Source organism: Dermacentor albipictus, chromosome 10 (genome assembly GCF_038994185.2).
Source record: "Dermacentor albipictus isolate Rhodes 1998 colony chromosome 10, USDA_Dalb.pri_finalv2, whole genome shotgun sequence".
NCBI classification, from domain to species: Eukaryota; Metazoa; Arthropoda; class Arachnida; order Ixodida; family Ixodidae; genus Dermacentor; species Dermacentor albipictus.
Genome location: NC_091830.1, coordinates 72,817,929 through 72,837,433, shown reverse-complemented (window position 1 = coordinate 72,837,433; position 19,505 = coordinate 72,817,929). Strand labels below are relative to the sequence as shown.

General features: G+C 44.5%; 1 protein-coding gene across 5 annotated transcripts in view; it reads right to left on the bottom strand.

Annotated features, from left to right (window-relative positions):
- Positions 1 to 307: 307 nt before the first annotated feature.
- Positions 308 to 19,505, bottom strand: part of LOC135898184 (uncharacterized) — a 160,199-nt gene continuing 141,001 nt past the window's right edge. For 2 of the 5 annotated variants that reach the window (XM_065427004.2, XM_070527438.1), the window contains exons 9-10: positions 12,599 to 12,694; positions 308 to 475 (exon numbers count right to left, since the gene is read on the bottom strand). In XM_065427004.2, coding sequence (XP_065283076.2) covers positions 345 to 475; positions 12,599 to 12,694 — 227 coding nt within the window. In that variant the 3' untranslated portion in view covers positions 308 to 344. The remainder of the gene's footprint in view (positions 476 to 12,598; positions 12,695 to 19,505) is intronic. The other 3 variants (XM_070527437.1, XM_070527439.1, XM_070527436.1) reach the window with 2 other exon arrangements.

The window sequence follows — 19,505 nt, the reverse complement described above, 5'->3', positions numbered from 1 at the left end:
GTGGGAACGCCGGTTTATTTGATTGCAGTTTTAATACACAGAGATAAGCCTTTCCTTCGCTTTAGGTTCCGGTTTGGTTCGACACTCTCATTGATACCGAAAAGAATTTAATTCTTCGTCCGAAGAACATAGCTCAGACTTATTTCGCAAATTGAATGTGAATTCCAATTGTATCTATAAGAATTTAAATCAGGTAACTGCGTAGGGCAGTCAAGTCGGCTATGACTGCAATGAAGCCACCAGAATTTACCGAGCTTTGAAGTAAGTAACCCCTCTTCCAGAAATGAGAACAACGTAGACAAAAAAGACAAAAGCTTTCTCCCATTTATTGCATCACCATGTAGTTATATGCATTGTTCTATGTCATCTAAGACAGGAATCGGGCCAATACAATAGTACCCCAAAAGAAAATCACAATCAGAGTTGCTGTTTTGGACATGACTTTGTGTTTTCCATTGAAAACAGGTCAGCTGTTCTGAAAAAGAAAATCCAAAGATTGCTTGGTATACTCCACGTACAAGATGTGAAGTTAAACACACACATACTTTTAAAGCTTTGTCAGCATATTAGGTAAAACGATGCATGTAAGAGCTTAGCCAACAATATGACTGGCCTTTGGTTCGATGTTTTCAAAGCAGAAAACTTCAGTAACCTGCATAAGAAACATATCATATTCCGCAGCTATGTCTCATTTTCTTGCGCTTCACAGCGCAATATCAAAGGTGAAAATTGCTGGAATATTTTAGAATGTTGCACACGCCCAAAGAGAAGAAAATAAAAGGTTGATTAGTTTTTCTAATGAGAAATCATGAGCCATTCTACTCTGTGAAGGTGGTTGACCAGCGAAGCTGTTTACCACACGATATGGAGGCAACACGTAATTTTCTACAAAGGTACAGACTTATTTATTGTCTTGATGGGTGGTAATCCTGACGAAAGATCCGTACACTCTGTGGGGAAAGACACATCTGCCAGTTTTATTGTCGCAGAGGGTTAAGCCATTTTAACATGGCCTACTCAAGGTGACAAGCCTAACATCATTCTCCCGGTCGCGAGCTCATCTCTTCCTCTTCTTCGATGCGCCGCGTGAGCACTATTTCCAACAACCTCCGCGGACAACAATGTAACTTGCACAGTTCCAGAGGACAAACAAAATGAACCAGTCTGCAATTCGGACTTTGCATGCTCAGACGTACCCATCTCTCTCCTTAAAGATTTTAACAACTTTACCTAATTTCTAAAAGGTAATGGATGCTTTGTTATCTCTAACAATGACAAGGTCATCATTCTTTAAACCATTCTCGAGCTTCTGTGACCTGATGGGCACACTGAGAATGCACTCTTTATCCCAGCGCTGCCAAAAGTCGTTTAGTTTTTGTGGCTTACATATCCAGGCGCGCAGTGTACCTGTGCAACCTCCCGAGTTCTCGCTAACATGCGCTTGTGGAAGGGCAGTGAGACGTCTACCCGACAAAAAGTGCGAAGGAGTTAGTACTTCCGCTTCGGCAGCATCATCAGAAGTGTGTGTTAGTCATCCAGAATTTATCACTGCCTCGACCTGTGTTAGTAAAGTGTGGAGGTGCTAGAAGCTAACGCATCCTTTTCCTAGTATTTTCCTGAGGCAGTTCTGAACTGTTCGAATCATTGTTTCCCAAAATACTCCGCGCCATGATGTGCGCTCAGCAATGAACATCCATGCAATGTTACTAGATGCACAAAATTTTTGTGCCTGAACCTCATGTAGAAGTCCATATGTCAGATTAAGCTCGCCACTGGTGCCTTAAGCGTTGACGCAATGTCAGAATAAATTACACATGGTAAACCACGGCGCGAAATAAATCGACGAAAGGCTAATAAAAAGGAATTCACAGTCATGTCACTGGAAAGTTCTATGTGAACAGCTCGCACTACAGCACAGGTAAATACAGAGCCATTTAACAGAGCCATTTAAATACAGAACCATTTCACAGAGCCATTTCCCTTCACAAACACTGGACCAGCGAAGTCGATGCCGGTGACTTGATATGTATGAGACCCCGATACTCTGTCGATCGGAAGCGGGGCTGTAGGAGCTGAAGCCGCTTTAAGACGAAACCTCGCATAGACCCTGCACTGGCCAAGCACCTTTTTAACGCACTGGTGGCAGTGCACTAAGCAAAATTTCTCACGCAACTCGGTGAGTGTAACAACGACACCACTGCGAAGAAGGCGTCGATGTTTACTGTCCACGATGAGGTGCGTACAGCCATGACCTGCTCGTAGGAGTACAGGACATTTTACGTTATCCGAAGCAGCTACATTGTCAAGGCCAGCCTTGATCCTGATAATGCACTCGGCATCCATGAACAGGTCAAGGTCCCGTTGGTACATGTCTTGTCGAGATCTTTGTCCGTTGTTAGTGCAGCAATCTAATTTCCGAAGCTTTGTGCTTGTAAAATCCTCAGCGCCATATCTTCGCTTTCGGAAATCTCCTCAGCAGAAAGTGGACATTCTCTTCTAGTATTAGAATGTTCTGGGCAATTGGGAATAAACCTCTTCACCAAAGTCGTGATTCTAAGGACCTTTTTCCAGCGAGTATATTTGGTGACATCTAATATAGGTTCAGGAGTCCTACTCAAGGCATTCAGAACCACTCCTTCTGCTGGTTTTATTTCGTAGAGTAACACTTCATGTGAATTCTCGCACCTCTCTTCTTGTTTGGGCTATGTTTGTTGGGGCGTAATTAGCTGTTTCGGGCCACGCCATGGTAAAAAATTTGTGCAAAGGCTCTTGACTGACACACCTCTTGTTAGTAAATCAACTGGGCTGCTTTTTATGGTGCAGTGAGCCCAGCGATTTGGGTCTGTGAGGTCTTGAGTTTCCATTACTTGATTGAAAACAAAGGTTTGACACCTAATGGGTGATGATCGAATCGAGCATAGGCAGATGTTCGAATCAGTCCAGCAGGAGTATTCGTCACATTTTTGTAGTGGGTCTCGTATGAATGTCGCGATCCGCGCGTCCAGGCAAGCCCCGAGGAGTTCAAGACGCGGTAACGTCAGTCTCTTGATGGGAGTGACCCGAACTTTCGAGAGCAGTTGTTGTACATAGATTTAGCCCGATATATTTTCAATCCTTAGGTATCCGACGACACTGTATGCCTGAGGGCTCGTGTCGCTGAAGACATGTAGCTGTAACTGAGCTCCGTGCGTGTTGACTTCGGTAAAGGAGCTCCTCTTCAGAGACAGACCTCTTATTCTTCAACTGCCACAGCAAACTTGTTCCAATCATCTTCGAAAGCATTCGGCAGGGGCACATCCAAATATAATCCTTGCTTCCACATCTCTTCCAAGAATATTTTGATTCTGATTGTGAATGGAGACAAAAACCCCAACCGGTCGAAAATTTTTTATGTGCCTTGGATCACTGTTCGCTTTGTGCTCTTTCCTTTGTTTATAATTCTAGAAGTGGGTCATGGTTCACACAAAGTGTGCCTTCTTCCGTATTCCAGTATAGTCCGAGTACCTTCGTTAGTATATGTTCCCTCGTTGATGTATCTTTTTTTTCCGCAGAGTCTGTCGCAGCATGTCATCGTTAGTTGACCATTTCTGCATATTCATCCCTGCTAGTGTCGTGATCTGGATTGTTTGTTCGTACAAGTGCTGTGTTGTGTTGAAGTGCCAAATACCAAATCGCCCGGGTAGAAGCTTTCCTTGAGCTGGGCAGCTGTTTCTTGGTATTTCGAATATACGTGGTTCAAGTGATACTGAAGCGTAGCCGATAGGAGAAATGGACTCGAAGTCGTTCCGAAAGGCACCCACGCCATCCTGATCTGCTCGAGCCGTGGAAGTGGTATGTTCTCGGTGGGAACTTTCTTAAACTGCAAGAAGCTAAGCGCATCCCTGTCTTCTTCCTTGATGTACATCTGAAGGAACACCTTCTGTACATCCGCTGCAAGTAAAACACGTACAAATAAAACCTGATTATCATCTTGAGCTGCTTTAGAGCATGGGTTTATATGCGTGCAATAAAACTTCATGCGTGGCCATGTAACGTTTTCGAGCAGTTTCGTCACGTTTATGACCTCGTTCCGCCAACTCTTCTTTGCTGAGGATCCGTCTTAGCGTCTTCCTTAAGCTTCTGTTGCATGCCTCCGCAATTGTCGACGAGCCACCGTAAGCTGCGTAAGGGAAAGCGGACCAATCACAAACGCCGGCACCACCCTCTCCATCCGGTTATCGATTTTCAGTGCAGTGTCTCAGCCCCATTGGCCCCCTTTCCACTTGAGCATGCTCCTCGAGCCAATTAGATAAGACAAGCCGCTCAATGTAGACAATGTTGTTCGTTTTCCAAGCTACCAAAAGTGACCTCCTATGAACGAGGAGAGCGTTTGATTGGTCGGTTGAGACAACACAGCGGGTGACCACCCAGTGCTTGCGTCGGTGGTTACGCACATTTGACGTCAGGAGACTGAAATCAAAACATATTGAAATATAATAATAATAATATATGGGGTTTTACGTGCCAAAACCACTTTCTGATTATGAGGCACGCCGTAGTGGGGGACTCCGGAAATTTTGACCACCTGGGGTTCTTTAACGTGCACCTAAATCTAAGTACACGGGTGTTTTCGCATTTCGCCCCCATCGAAATGCGGCCGCCGTGGCCGGGATTCGATCCCGCGACCTCGTGCTCAGCAGCCTAACACCATAGCCACTGAGCAACCGCGGCGGGTCATATTGAAATAGTTTTACCCTATAAGGCTCCTGATTGCGGAACGCCCGAGCAGAGGATGCGTCAGTGTTGGCGTTCGTTTATTGTAAAGAACTATATGAAGGTCACCAAGAGCCTAAAGGCTTAATTTTGATTGTGACTTGATTTATGTATCGTCTGCATTAGTAGCAAGTACCAGTGTCGAATTTCAATTCACCTTTGTTTATATGTCATTCACGTGAGCTTCAGTACTTGTTTATTAGCTTTGTAGGACCGCTTCTGGGCTTTAAAAATGTGGTACTCGCTTTGCCGAGTACACTTAGACGGCACTAAGCGGAGAGTTATTTCGGGTAACGGTTAAAGTTGTCGGATGTCATTCCCTACTTTTGCGAAGTGGTGCCCAGGCGCGAAGCTTACCAGTGCTCAGCCTTTTCTTCATGGCTTTAGGGGGCGTCTTCATTCACTTGTTGCCAATTCATAACAGGTGATTACATAAGCTTGACAGAACGAATGTCAAGGAGAAAGAACTGCAGCCAAGGATGGCAGAAAATTGCATAACGGGACAAAAATATGATGTTTGTAGGCATAGGATGCAATCAGCTCGCATAGGACGGGATTGTAGGGAGAGGCATTTCTTTTGTAGTGAACAAAAATAGGTTTATGGGGCTCACAATAGAGACTCGTGTAGGTCAGCGGACACCTCAGCTGCTGGCACACTAATCAACATAAGAATTCGCACAGAAAAATACAACCCCAGTTACGAAAAATATAGCAATGTTGTCCCGACACATTGCTTTATTATGCATACACTAAAGGCTTCCACAGTTAAGGGCACTTAGTACCAAAAGTGCAACGAGCATTTTTTTTTGTAAATAATGGTTTATAGAAGGTTGATTCATTCCAACCATCCACTTTCTTCTGCAGCAAAACATTCTGCTGCTGGAGGCACTCAACTGCCTGGTAGCAGTAGGCGTGTGCCAGGCACGTGCTCTTGAGAGTGTGGCAAGGTCCAGAGGGCTGCTGTGCAACAGTGGTATCGGCGCCCTCACGGCTCTCTAGTGGAGACCCAAAAAGACAACTTATAAAGGGGCTTTCAATTTGTTATTTTATTTATTTTTCAAGAGCATGAATGAGATTATTGCAGTAAACACTGTGCTGAGCATATTAGGACACTTGTAACATGCACTTGGTGTCTCTTCAAAATGGGCTAAAACGTAAGATAACCTGTGCCATAGTGGAACCATGTAAATAATAAATACACTAATGCAGATTACACGAGATTGTGCTGTTTTTTTCTTTTTATGTGCAAGAATACAGTGCGTGTTGATTAGCCACCAGACGAACGGTGTGGGTAGTTCACAGCCAAAAGACAAGAAAAAGCAGTAGCTTAATAATGCTATCACCTGTAGACTGTGTATATGAACGCAACACTCCCCGATTCAAACGTGCCATTACATGCATGTTCGATACCACATATTCTTTAACAATGTCATATATTTGCATGTACTAATTTTCCCACAGCTTTTGCCCTTGCATCGCTCACTTCTGACGTATCCATTTCATAGGCCAAATAATCGTACACTTTTTCCTTTTGTGTTGCGTGAAAAGCGACATCCTCTACAGTCGGATACAACTTAATTTACGTGGCCTCCTAATGTTGTACTCGACTATAAAATCACGTAATGGCTTGCACCAGTTGCATAGGCTTTAGCAATTTGATAGAACACAATTATCATGAACAGAAATCTATAAAGGCATGCAAGCAAAGCTGGCGGACCACACTTCCAGTATGAGCGGCTGTAAAAACGTCTCGCCAAATATTCTCATGACGTCCTTGAAAAAGAGGTGGTGTTTGGCACTTCTTTAGAATCAAATACAGATTACAGTGCATGTTGTCCACAAAGATAAAACACAGTGAGTTTGGTTATCTGCACAGCATGTAATGGAAGCTTGTGCTTCACATAGAAAACAAACTGTGTGGGCCAGTACACTTGTCGAGTCCGGTGTGGCAGCTATTATGTCATTAGTGTCAATATACAAATTGAATTTTTCAAAGGCCATTCATTTCTCCATTATTTTTGTATGACGGCTCTTTCCATCAGTGCTTGTATTACATGAGCAGGTGGATTTGAAAGCAAAGCTTTTTTTGCAAACCTTGAGACTTCCATAATTGTGTGGCAAGGCACTGGAATGTTGTCGAATAGCTTACACTTCTTCGGTCCAGCACCAAAGAAGCCCAATGCTCTATTTGAAGTTGGATCGCGCAACAATCCCACGGCGCACAAAGCAGTGTAACACACACAGCAGAGCATTCTGCTGTGTGTATTTCTCTTCTTTGTGCACCGTCGAATTGTGCAGTTAAACTTGAAGCTTCTATACCAATACGCCCAGTCTTCAACCTCCCCAATGTGGTAGTTATAAGCCCACAATAGCGCACATCTTTGAAATGTCCCCAACACGAATTAGCTCTCCGAAAAATCACCACAAGCGTAAAATTTTGCAGCACAGGTGTGCGCACGTGCCATATTTTTTACCACTAAACTCGCAAAAATCAAAAGGGCAAGCATTAACCAGTCTTACTGCTGCCGTTACCGTCATCATCGTCATCATGACACCAATAGAAAGACAGTTCCACGTTTCAGTAGAGGGAGTGCCGGAGGGAAAGGCGTGATAGCGAGGCTTACACTAAAAATAGCAATTAGAAGACATGTTCAATGACAAAATATGCTGCATGTCGCTCATCCTACTTTGGCATTGCGGCAAGCTTTTACACGTTTGAGCATATCACGTTTTGTGTAATCATTGCTGTAAAGCTGTACAAAAGGTCTATTCACTCTGCAATCTTTATTTTTATCATGACGGGATAAAGACCCACTTTTCATTGGCATCTGCACCACATCTCTCCCGATATGTAATTTTGCCTTGGTGGTTCATGACATCTTCATGCAGACCGAGTTCTGCAGAGCATTGGATCTGCATTGTTCAACTGATTACGAATTAGAGCCCCATTATGATACGAAAATATATAATTTGTCCATCCAGAAAAACGCTCCCCCCCAAAAAAAAAAATTGCACTGAACCTCTGGCACATGCATCTACATTGAACAGAGCACTCTGGAGTATTTTCTTCATGCAAGCCAGCATACTCAGATTCTCAATGCATTTTAATTTCGCCACAAATGCATAGGCACAACCGGCTTGGCGCAACATCCACATGTCGCGCTCCAACGAATTGTGAAATGCCTTGCTGTTTCATAGTGCGGCCGACAGATGACGCATGACCAACATTCAGCATTATGCATACTAAGTAACTTCACCAATGAAGAACGCCAAGTTCTTTATGAGATTAGCATTCACAGGGTATTTCACACAATTTGTGATATCCATTTATCTATTTATACTTAATTAACCTCTTTCCCAAAAAGTGAGCCACTTGGAAGGCACACTGACATACAAGTAGAACAATCGTAAAAAAGTCAGCAACCCAGCGAAAAATTCAGTATCATAGGCTGCCGCATGTGAGATGTCGTAATGCAAAATTTAGGTCGGCTACACAGAAGTGACAAATTTGGCAATATGGTGTGTCTAGACATTGCTTCAATGCTAATCACTGTCGCTGGCATTGAAGGCGCCTTAATTCCTTCTTCTATATAATGCTCTTATGCTCTTTTATATATGCCTGCACAGCCGTAGTCTTCGGCAAAGCCAGCCACCACTTACGCACTGCCGCATCGATAAGCGAGCGCGTCAAACACATCTCTGACACAGTGGCTCGTAGTAGTTTGATGTAGTCCAATGTAACGCTCGGCGCCGACGCTTCTCTGAAAACTGCCAGGCCCGTAGAAACGGAGGGCGCAGAGGACTTGCTCTTCGACGGCGAGAGAATGAAGCCCGCCACGTTGTCGCCACAGACGAGAGTGTTCGCCTAGCTCGTCACACAGCCAGTGCACTGATGTCTTTGACAGGCGAAAATGACGCTGAAACTCCACGGCGGTCATGTACGTGAATTGGTCCAGACGGTCATACTAACGCTTGCTGCCGCTGAATGCAATGATACAGGATGCCGCCGCCATGTCCCCGAGTTGAACTCGGAGGGGGTTTTGCAATGTACGAATTTAGCACCAGTTCGCCTGTCAATCAAAGCGAGAAGTCACGCCCCGCGTTTGGCATGTAACTCTGTGCATGCACCCACCACGGTTGGGCCACGCTCAACTTATTTTTCGGCCACAGCGATGCGGTGCCGAGCTGAGAGGCATCACCAATCTTGACCGCCGATATAAAACACGCACAACGCACTGTCATCGGTGATGTACTGAGCACCACTATCAAAAACAAAGCGTGGACTGTCGCTGGCTTATGTGTATATCTACTCGGGCTGAGATGGCTTCAAAGCACGGTTTCATTGCACGCACCGTGGCGACGTAGCGCACAGTAAATAATTATCGTCACGTCACAGTATCTGCGTACAAGGTGTCGATGCGCCGAGGGGGACGACGATGCTGAGGAGTGCGTATTGTAGCAGTCGTTCGAGATGGCTGCTCTGTCATCGGTGATCCATCGTAGCAACAGCGTCGTAAATACCATCAGCGTCCGAGAATCGCACGCTTTTTTAGACCCAGTGCAATGGTATATCTTCATCACAAGCACTGCGCACTCAGCAGTTCCAAGACCTTCCTAAGTTCGAAGTTCTCTTTCATAACTGCACACAACAGCCCTCTCCTGCCAGAATGTGACTGCTGCGGTGACGTTACGATATCCATCTGCGATTGCTGCTAGCTTCAGCAGAGGTAATCCGCAAGCACCTTGGACTGCACAACACACTCAAATAGTGCGTACATGCGCTCAGAGGCAGTTTCTCTAGGCGAGCGATGACAAGCGACGAATTGTCTCGCTGGGAAGCACGCACTTTTTCGCAATGCATCGCAAAGGCTTTGCGCACAAAAATAAACTGGTACGTTTTCACTGAACTGCGTCACTACGTACCCTAAACTAACTACCGCCATTTTGCAGCGACAGCCGTTGCTTCCGTATCTGTGACTACTGTGTCGTCTTTAGTTGGTAAAGCGGCGGCCTTAATAGCCTAGTAAACCATCTGCGATGAACAGCCGTAGCGCAGCGCTACGTTTCTCTTCCCTTAAGAGAGAAAGAGTGGTGCTCACTGACCTTATTGAGCATAGCACTGCAGCGCCCCTAGGCGAATTCTCACGGTATGAACTCCCTCCTGCGTGCGACCCTCTTCAATGTATCCGCTTCTAAGCTATTGCCTCAGTGTCGCCACTTGTGGCAAGAAGGGCAAAATTTATTAATTTGGACGATCTCCGTTTGTCATCAGAAGTTTCTAGCATTCAAAACGAAGAACAGCTACCTAAAGAAATAAAAATGTTTTTTTTTAATTGTATTTGTTGAATTTTAACGTGTTCGTTTGAGCGAAAGTGTTGGTGCAAGAATGCGCCGTATGTAACCTGTTCGCAATCGATGGAGGATAGAAAGAAAGTGGCCGAAAGAGGAGACACGCCTTTGACGCGCCCGAGAAAGGCCTGGCAAGCGGCTCACGGCAAGTGTGCAGACAGACAGTGGGACAGTCACGGTATCGCTAAGTTGCGATAATCCGTCGATAACAATACGCGGCGCTGGCGCGTTTCGTTGTGCAGCCTTCCGCGCTTGAAACGTGGAAGTAGCATGCCGCGCAGGGTGCGCTCATATTGTCATACGCGGCGTTTTGTCGATAATTTTTTTACCTGCAGCTTTTTCATATTTCACGCTTTCTCCGTTCACTGCCTGCCGTCGAGCAAACTGGGGTAAAGCTCGGGTGAACGAGAAACTCGGTGCATCCTGCATAGCACCCCAGCTTTCGCTAAAGATTTTTTTCTTAGAATGGTTCTAAAGTATCGCGCACTGGTTATCACATACGGTTCCAAGTATCCAGAGAAATCTCCAACGAATGGCTATAGCGAGTATAAGAATATACGTGCACTGAAATTTTCACGTTTTCATTTTAATTAGGAGCATTATAAAGTTTGATTGAAACCTCATCCTTTAGGTACTTCCATGCGCTTTACAGGCTAGCTGGCCAAGGTTTCTTAGGGAAACAAACAGGGCACCTCGATAACGACTGAGGAAAGTAAAGGCCAAGTAATGGGTGATGCGGCGGCAAGGTGCAAAGTGGGTGGGATAAGTACGGCATGGGCGTTAATAGCGTGTCTTAGGTGGACGCAGGACTTAGGTTGTTTTGTGGCAATTGCGTTCCTACAAATATTGCGAAGGTGAATTTAAGAGAAAACGGCGACAATGGTCGTAACATATTTGTGTGCGAAGGTAAAGGCACATGGATGAAACACAGCCTTTGAAAATCTCTTTTAAAAATGGCTCTGAAGTGTTCTATGGCCAGCTTGCGCTTTGTTTCCTAATCCCCCAATGGAATTCTACCTTACGAATTCTTTATATTTCACAAAAAACAAACACCAACGTTTGTGTAATCTGAACCCAAACCTCTAAGTGCCAAGGCAATTGTACCCTCTCCAATTGAGTACCTGTTGAAGTGCTCTAGAGCGTCTGTTATTTCACGAGTGGCCCTAGATTTCACAGGCAGTTCCAAATGTAGCAGACATAAAGGGCAGCGTTTTGAAGTATGTTAATAATGTACAAGGAAATTACATTTTATTACAGCTGCTGCATAAACAGCTTCGATAGATTATACGACAATTTTGAAAAGTAGATTTTTGAATCTTATACAAATCAAACGGTATTGACCGCTGAATTTGTTTTTGAAATTTGAAATATTCACTCACTCTTCAGTCCAGCAATGCAGAGCAAATATTGGACGCCCTTATACCGTGCCCTTTTACATGTGCTCACGCGGAATAACTCACGATATTGCGGATTCATTTGGAACCTTTACTGTACGTGACAGTCAGCGAATGGATATTTGTTTATTTTGTTACATTTACTTACTTAAAATCCTGCACTACTTTAAAGGCTTAAAAGGACGTCTTGTTGGGCGAGTTGGTCACAATTCATCTTGGCTACTAGGCGTGAAAACACACACGACACAAGGAAGGAGACGGGACAGAGCGCCACTTACAGCTGCTTTTATTCGGAGGCACACCACACACTTATATACCAGGCAAGGACACAATCACATCAAGATTGATATGGAAGCGCACTGGTTAAATATTTCTTTTCGGACATATATAAAGATATTGACGGGTCGCTGACGCACATGCTTCCTTTCTTTTCGATAAAGAAAGCTTCAATCACTTCCCGAGCTTTTTGATCTTTACTTTTTGCCAGAATGCGCGCCCCTGCAAAACATCGCTCACAAGAGCGTGATGGGCAGGACTTCATGTGCTTGGGAATGTTTGGCCCTTCCTTGTCTTGTTCTACATTTCTCTCATGTTCCCTAATTCGGTCGTTAACACAGCGCCCCGTTTGCCCTATGTAGGAGCGCCCGCAGGAGAGGGAGATTTAATACACGCTATTTTAATACGCTATTTCCATAAGTGTGTGGTGTGCCTCCAAATAAAAGCAGTTGTAAGTGGCGCTCTGTCCCGTCTCCTTCCTTGTGTCGTGTGTGTTTTCGCGCCTAGTAGCCAAGATACTTTAAAGGCATTTCTACAGAAGGCTATGTACCGTATGTATAAAAATAAGCGCAATTCGCAGACGTTTCTGTATTGCTACAAGAAAAAAAGCACGATGCACTTAGTAGGCAATACCACCTTGCAATACGCATTGCATTTTAGATGATGTTAGCAAGATTTATTTCATTCTCCTGGAAACGAAAAAAACTCAGCTATAAGAAGTTAATGAAGCTCTTGGATCAGAGAATTTTGCGCATCGGTAGAGGTAATTAACAACATTTGTTGAAGGTGTGAACATCGTGATTGTATTGAAAATAAACGCTGCTTACCTCCAGATCGTGGAGGTATACCAAGAATGATGCAATCGTTATCCATGTACAAAATAAGATACTCTTTTTGAACACCTGTAGCCAGAGCCGTGTTACCTGGAATGTTTCATTGCGCTTTTTATTATAATGCCAGAATGAACTGGAGACAAAAAATGGACACACACTTCATCATACAGATTTTTGTTTTGTATCCCTAGTTTGCCTGCCGCCCGACATATCCAAGAATCTTCGACTGTTAATTTAGAAATGCGTGCAATGATGATCACGCGATCTTTCCGAATTAAAAATGTAATGTAACAGAAATACGCTATTTCCATAAGTCATCATTATAAGCCAAAGCTTGTGAACAGGCATGCAATATTTGCTCACCTTCTCTTGCAGAACACTTTTATTCATACATGTGAAGACCACTTTCAGTAAAATTGTTTTATGTTAACACAACCAGCCTTAAAATTTACGATGCATTAGAAACGACGCTTGCTTCACTTCCTGACATTCGCACTTCATATCAACATTGCAATATATGTTAAGGACGGGCCTCAATAGGAGAACAGGCGTCAGTAGCCGTAATACGTCGACAGCGAGAGAGCAATATGAATCGCGCATCAGTACTGTAGGCTCGCAACGCAGAGTGCTAATGAACACCAACTAAGTTGCAAGGCGTAGCCTAAAGCGCATGCATGCCAATAGCGACTGAAATCTCTGGCGCAGCATCAATTCTATGGCGAATATTGGGTGCTGCCGCAAAGTGATGCCTAAACCATACATCGTATGAAATTTGTCGTGATTTTCAAACCTCAAGACCGAACGAGGACTGCGATGCAAGGCACTTTCCACCATAGTACTATAATTATGCCTGTGCACGGTGAACCGATGAGGCCTTGCCCAAATCATAGCCGGTGGTCCCTCAAATATCAGCATATTAGCCTGCTTCCACATTTCTGCAACATTTTTGAAAATAGATTGTAAAGCTGTAACAATGGTGACAAAAATTGCATCTTAGAAGCGTTCGCGGTTCATTGTCAGTAGGCAGGCACTAATATCTGATGCCACAGTGCATTCCGAACCAGTACATATCCACTTCTTTGAGGCAGCCATGAGCCGACCATCTTTTCTCGGCTACTGGTTGCTTCGGAGTGCCAAATATGCCGAAGATTAATATGCACTCAATTGGGTTCATTAGCTCTTTTCTTCGACAGTCATCGCATTTATGCGTCTGTAAGGTTACCTTGAATTCATGAAAGGGCGTGCTACTCATGGGGCTGTGCTTTTGCCAGCGCATTACTCATCCTGCTCTGCTGTTGCATATAAAAAGTAACAGGTTATATTCTTATCTTGTCTTTACGGCGAATACTTTGACTGTAGCAGAATAGGGAGTCACGAAATTAACTCTTTAACTGGCGAACCTGTGCACTCCTAAACATGTTTCGACCCTTTGGGGCTAATCTTGTACATCAACGGTAATTGTCATCTACCTTAGTTGTGTTGTGTTTCTTTAAAACTTTGTGCTCACCACTTTTCTGCGGCGAATGTTAAGTCACGCTGATAACGCGCATGTCATTCGGGTACTGGAAGTGCCGGCAGCACAGCTTTAAAGAAAGTGCATGCGGGAAGATGGATGGCGATAATTGCGGGACAAGATAAGCTCGTAAATGTGTAAATTCTTTAAGAGAATGCGCAAATGCAAATTTGAATCGGACAGTCCAATAGTGACGAGCACATATGTTGATCACGGAAGTGGTGTGGTCTGATAAGTATATGAGGAACATATATAGTCATATAGTCACACACACACACACACACACACACATATATATATATATATATATATATATATATATATATATATATATATATATATATATATATATATATATATATATATGTGTGTGTGTGTGTGTGTGTGTGTGTGTGTGTGTGTGTGTGTGTGTGTGTGTGTGTCTATCGAAATATGCAAGTTAAACGCTGGTGCTCGCATGCCTTCCGGTAGGTACAACGCTTTTCTCGTGACACATACAGTCTGATCCCTTAAGACTCTGGGATAACATAGACAATAGAAAGAATAAACGATATTACTAGAATAAATTTCGATGCATGCAGGTATATCATGCGTTGAGCGATAATCTTAAGCCGATAGTGGATGAAGTACGATTCCCTGAAAAAGAATGAACTTGTAGATCCGCAGGATCTACAAGTTTAGTTCCGTAGGATCATTCGACTGCGGTCGGTTGACGGTGACTCGTGTGGCTATATTGCAGGATCACGTGAGTAGGCTCCACTATTCGTCGGTCAGTCAAGATTTCTGGGGCGCCGTTTCATAGCAGAATACTCTAGCCGAAAATTTTCGCCACTTCAGGCACACTACCTTTGGAGAGGGCTTTCCGTTTGCCGTAATCGTTAGGCGATGGCTAAGGAGGTCCACACATTTGTTCATGTTTGTGTCAAGAGAAACGGGCACAAGTGCATCCTAATCTGCTGGAACTTCCCGCGAGGAGGTTTATTCAGGTGCGGTTATCCTGCTGACCTTGGATCTGGTGTCTTACGCCACTGAGAGGTCTTGAAGTCGGCAGGCCTTGGCGTAGTGAGCGACGTCGCTGGTGTGGCGCCTAATCTGCATCCTCACCAGTTTACTGCAGAACCAGAGGTACCCAGCGGTCTGGTCGTTCTGGAGTTCGTCAACATGCAGCCGAGTGCCGATGCCACAACAAAAAAGCCTCTGGTGCATGCAGGTGATGCAGGTGATTTTCAAATGCTTCGGCTTCTGGCGTTTACCAGTTGAACTTAAGGTCAAATTGCATTAAATGAGTCAATGACTCAGCAATTAGTCAAAAGTGCTCGAAAAAGCACCTGTGCTAGATACACCTGCAAGAAATCTCCGAAGTGTCGTCCCGTCAATGGGTTTGTGGAACTTTGTGATGACAGGTGCCGTTTGCGGGTCAGTACGAACATCAAACTTGCCGATGACATGGCCTAGAAACAGCAGCTTTTCATGTGTAAAAATCTGGGCTTGAACTGCAAAGCTTGAGAAATGAACAAGAACGGACAAGATAGCCAAGCAAACACGTGCGCTCCCAAATTTCACTAAGTGCAAGTCGTGAAAAGGAACTCGGGAGACCCTTGAGGCATTTGAGACGAGTAAAAAAAATTTGCAAGCACTCTGTCAGCGGCCTTGACAACAAGTGAAGTTAGATAAGAAAGGAGATACTGCGAAGAAATAAATAAGACCGGGAATTTCAATAAAGAGATCAGTTGATAGTGCAGCTGCGTCATCGTCTAGTTTTTCCTTCTGTGTCCATGTTCCTTAAGTTCTGCTGCTACAATTTTCAAAGAATGGACCAACTAGCCGAGTTAAACACCCTTTTACCATCAATTGTATGACTTCGTGAGCATTGTCCTTGCGGCCAGTCCGCATTCCAGGTCTAATCGTGTTGTTTCTTCGAAGGCAAGCAGTTCAGTGCAAAGATGACTAACGGAAAAAATGTGGGACAGGACAGAACGCTAGCGAAATTTTATTGTCAATATAGCAGTGAACGTGTGCCACCGAAAGTTCGCTTTGTCACAGAAGCTGTAAATGACGCAATGATGGTGCAGATTTAGTGAGTGCCTGGCATCAAGACAATGCGTTGCCCCATTAGAGAAAGAAGATAACGACAGTGAACAGTTAGGTAGCTGCTCACGTAGCGGTGCCGATGGTGACGTTGCCATCGCGGCGAAATCTGGGTCGGCGATACTGTCGGCTCAGGCGTTGTTCTTTTTGCATTGATTGTGGTTTCAGTAAGAGATAAGGTCATCAATACAGTGCAATTCATTTTTGTCTCGTAGATATAATTATGGGCCTCAATAACCTCTATCTCTTTTCATCCCCGGGAGTAGGGGATGAATTGGATACACATTGGATAAAGGTGTAAGCGGGTGCATGCTCGCTCGCTTTCACACACACACACACACACACACACACACACACACACACACACACACACACACACACACGCACGCACGCACGCACGCACGCACGCACGCACGCACGCATGGACAGACACACGCACGCACGCACGCACGCATGGACAGACACACGCAGACGCACACATAGAGATACAGCACATGTTCTCCCGCATACACACTTACACGTGACCATGCATGCACACAAGCACTAAGATGGGCAGACACACGCACACAGAAGTACATGAAGACACTAACGCGTGTATGCTCGCCCTTGTATACACGCTCTCGTGCGCACGAATATGCGAATACGTAGACGAAAACACGCGCGTACATGCAAATGCAAGTACACGCGCGCACTGCCAATGCGTGCGCACGAATATGAACTCCATCTCCTTCTCTGCTGGCTCACAAAATCTACGAGTGGAGACACTCGCTATGCAATAACCGTTCACAATGCAGCTGCGATAAATCGCTTTACGGTTTAAATATGGCGCTTCTTCAAATCAATGTGCCCTTTGCCAAGAGGGCGCAAAACCATCTGCTCCGGTCATGTCACATAACCGTCCTCTGCCGACCAAAAAACACTGCTTCAACGCACCACCGATGTTTGAACTAAGTGCCATAAATGCATATGTTGTCCGAAGGCTTCCTGATTAATAACAATATAGCTGGTAACATACAGGAATTCTATAGCATTAACGGGAGGGTGGCAAGTCTTGTTGTGAAACTTAATAAGAGACCTTACAAAATGAAGGTTGCACAGGTCTACGCCCCTACATCCCGTCATGATGACCAGGAAGTCGAAAGCTTCGAGGAAGAGGTGGAATCGGCGATGGATAGAGTGAAAACAAAACACACTATACTGATGGGCGACTTCAATGCCAAGGTAGGCAAGAAGCAGGCTGCAGACAAGGCAGTGCGGAAATATGGCAGAGGCACTAGGAATAGCAGGGGAGAGCTATTAGTAGGGTTTGCGGAAGAGAATAGTATGCGGATAATGAATACCTTCGTCCGCAAGCGGGATAGCCGAAAGTGGACATGGAGGAGCCCGAGCGGCGAGACTAGAAATGAAATAGACTTCATACTCTGTGCTAACCCTGGCATCATACAAGATGTGGACGTGCTCAGCAAGGTGCGCTACAGTGACCATAGGATGGTAAGAACTCGAATTACCCTAGACCTGAAGTGGGAACGGAAGAAACTGGTACATAAGAAGCCGATCAATGAGTTAGCGGTAAGAGGGAAAATAGAGGAATTCCAGATCAAGCTACAGAACAGGTATTCGGCTTTAACTCAGGAAGAGGACCTTAGTATTGAAGCAATGAACGACAATCTTGGGGGCATCATTAAGGAGTGTGCAATAGAAGTCGGTGGTAACTCCGTTAGACAGGATACCAGTAAGCTATCGCAGGAGACGAAAGATCTGATCAAGAAACGCCAATGTATGAAAGCCTCTAACCCTGCAGCTAGAATAGAACTGGCAGAGCTTTCGAAGTTAATCAACAAGTGTAAGACAGCTGACATAAGGAAGTATAATATGGAGAGAATTGAACAAGCTCTCAGCAACGGAGGAAGCCTAAAAGCAGTGAGGAAGAAACTAGGAATTGGCAAGAATCAGATGTATGCGTTAAGAGACACAGCCGGCAATATTATTACTAATATGGATGAGATAGTTCAAATGGCTGAGGAGTTCTATAAAGATTTATACAGTACCAGTGGCACCCACGACGATAATAGAAAATAGAATAGTCTAGATGAATTCGAAATCCCTCAGGTAACGCCGGAAGAAGTAGAGGAAGCCTTGGGAGCTATGCAAAGGGGGATGGCAGCTGGGGAGGATCAGGTAACAGAAGATTTGTTGAAGGATGGTGGGCAGATTGTTCTAGAGCAACTGGGCACCCGGTATACGCAATGCCTCATGACTTCGAGTGTACCGCAATCTTGGGGAAACGGTAACATAATCCTAATACATAAGAAAGGGGACGCCAAAGACTTGAAAAATTATAGACCGATCAGCTTACTGTCCGTTGCCTACAAAGTATTTACTAAGGTAATTGCAAGTAGAATGAGCAACACCTTATACTTCCGTCAACCAAAGGACCAGGCAGGATTCCGTAAAGGCTACTCAACAATAGACCATATTCACACTATCAATCATGTGATAGAAAAATGTGCGGAATATAACCAACCTTAATATATACCTTTCATTGATTCCGAGAAAGCGTTTGATTCAGTCGAAACCTCAGCAGTCATGGAGGCATTGCGGAATCAGGGTGTAGACGAGCCGTATGTAAAAATACTGAAAGATATCTATAGCGGCTCCACAGCCACCGCAGTCCTCCATAAAGAAACCAACAAGATCCCAATAAAGAAAGGCGTCAGGCAGGGAGATATGATTTCTCCAATGAAATTCACAGCCTGTTTACAGGAGGTATTCAGAGACCTGGATCGGAAGAATTGGGGATAAGAGTTAATGGAGAATACCTTAGTAACTTGCGATTCGCTGATGATATTGCCTTGCTTAGTAACTCAGGGGACCAACGGAAATGCATGCTCACTGACCTGGAGAGGCAAAGCCGAAGGGTGGGTCTAAAAATTAATCTGCAGAAAATAAAAGTAGTGTTTAACAGTCTCAGAAGAGAACAGCAGTTTACGATAGGTAGTGAGGCACTGGAAGTTGTAAGGGAATACATCTACTTAGGAGAGGTAGTGACTGCGGATCCGGATTATGAGATGGAAATAATCAGAAGAATAAGAATGGGCTGGCTTGCGTTTGGCAGGCCTTCTCGGATCACGAACATCAGGTTGCCAATATCCCTCAAGAGAAAAGTGTAGAATAGCTGCGTCTTACCAGTACTCACCTACCTGGAGTCTTACGAAATGGGTTCTACTTAAATTGAGGACGACGCAACGAGCTATGGAAAGAAGAATGATAGGTGTAACGTTAAAGGATAAGAAAAGAGCC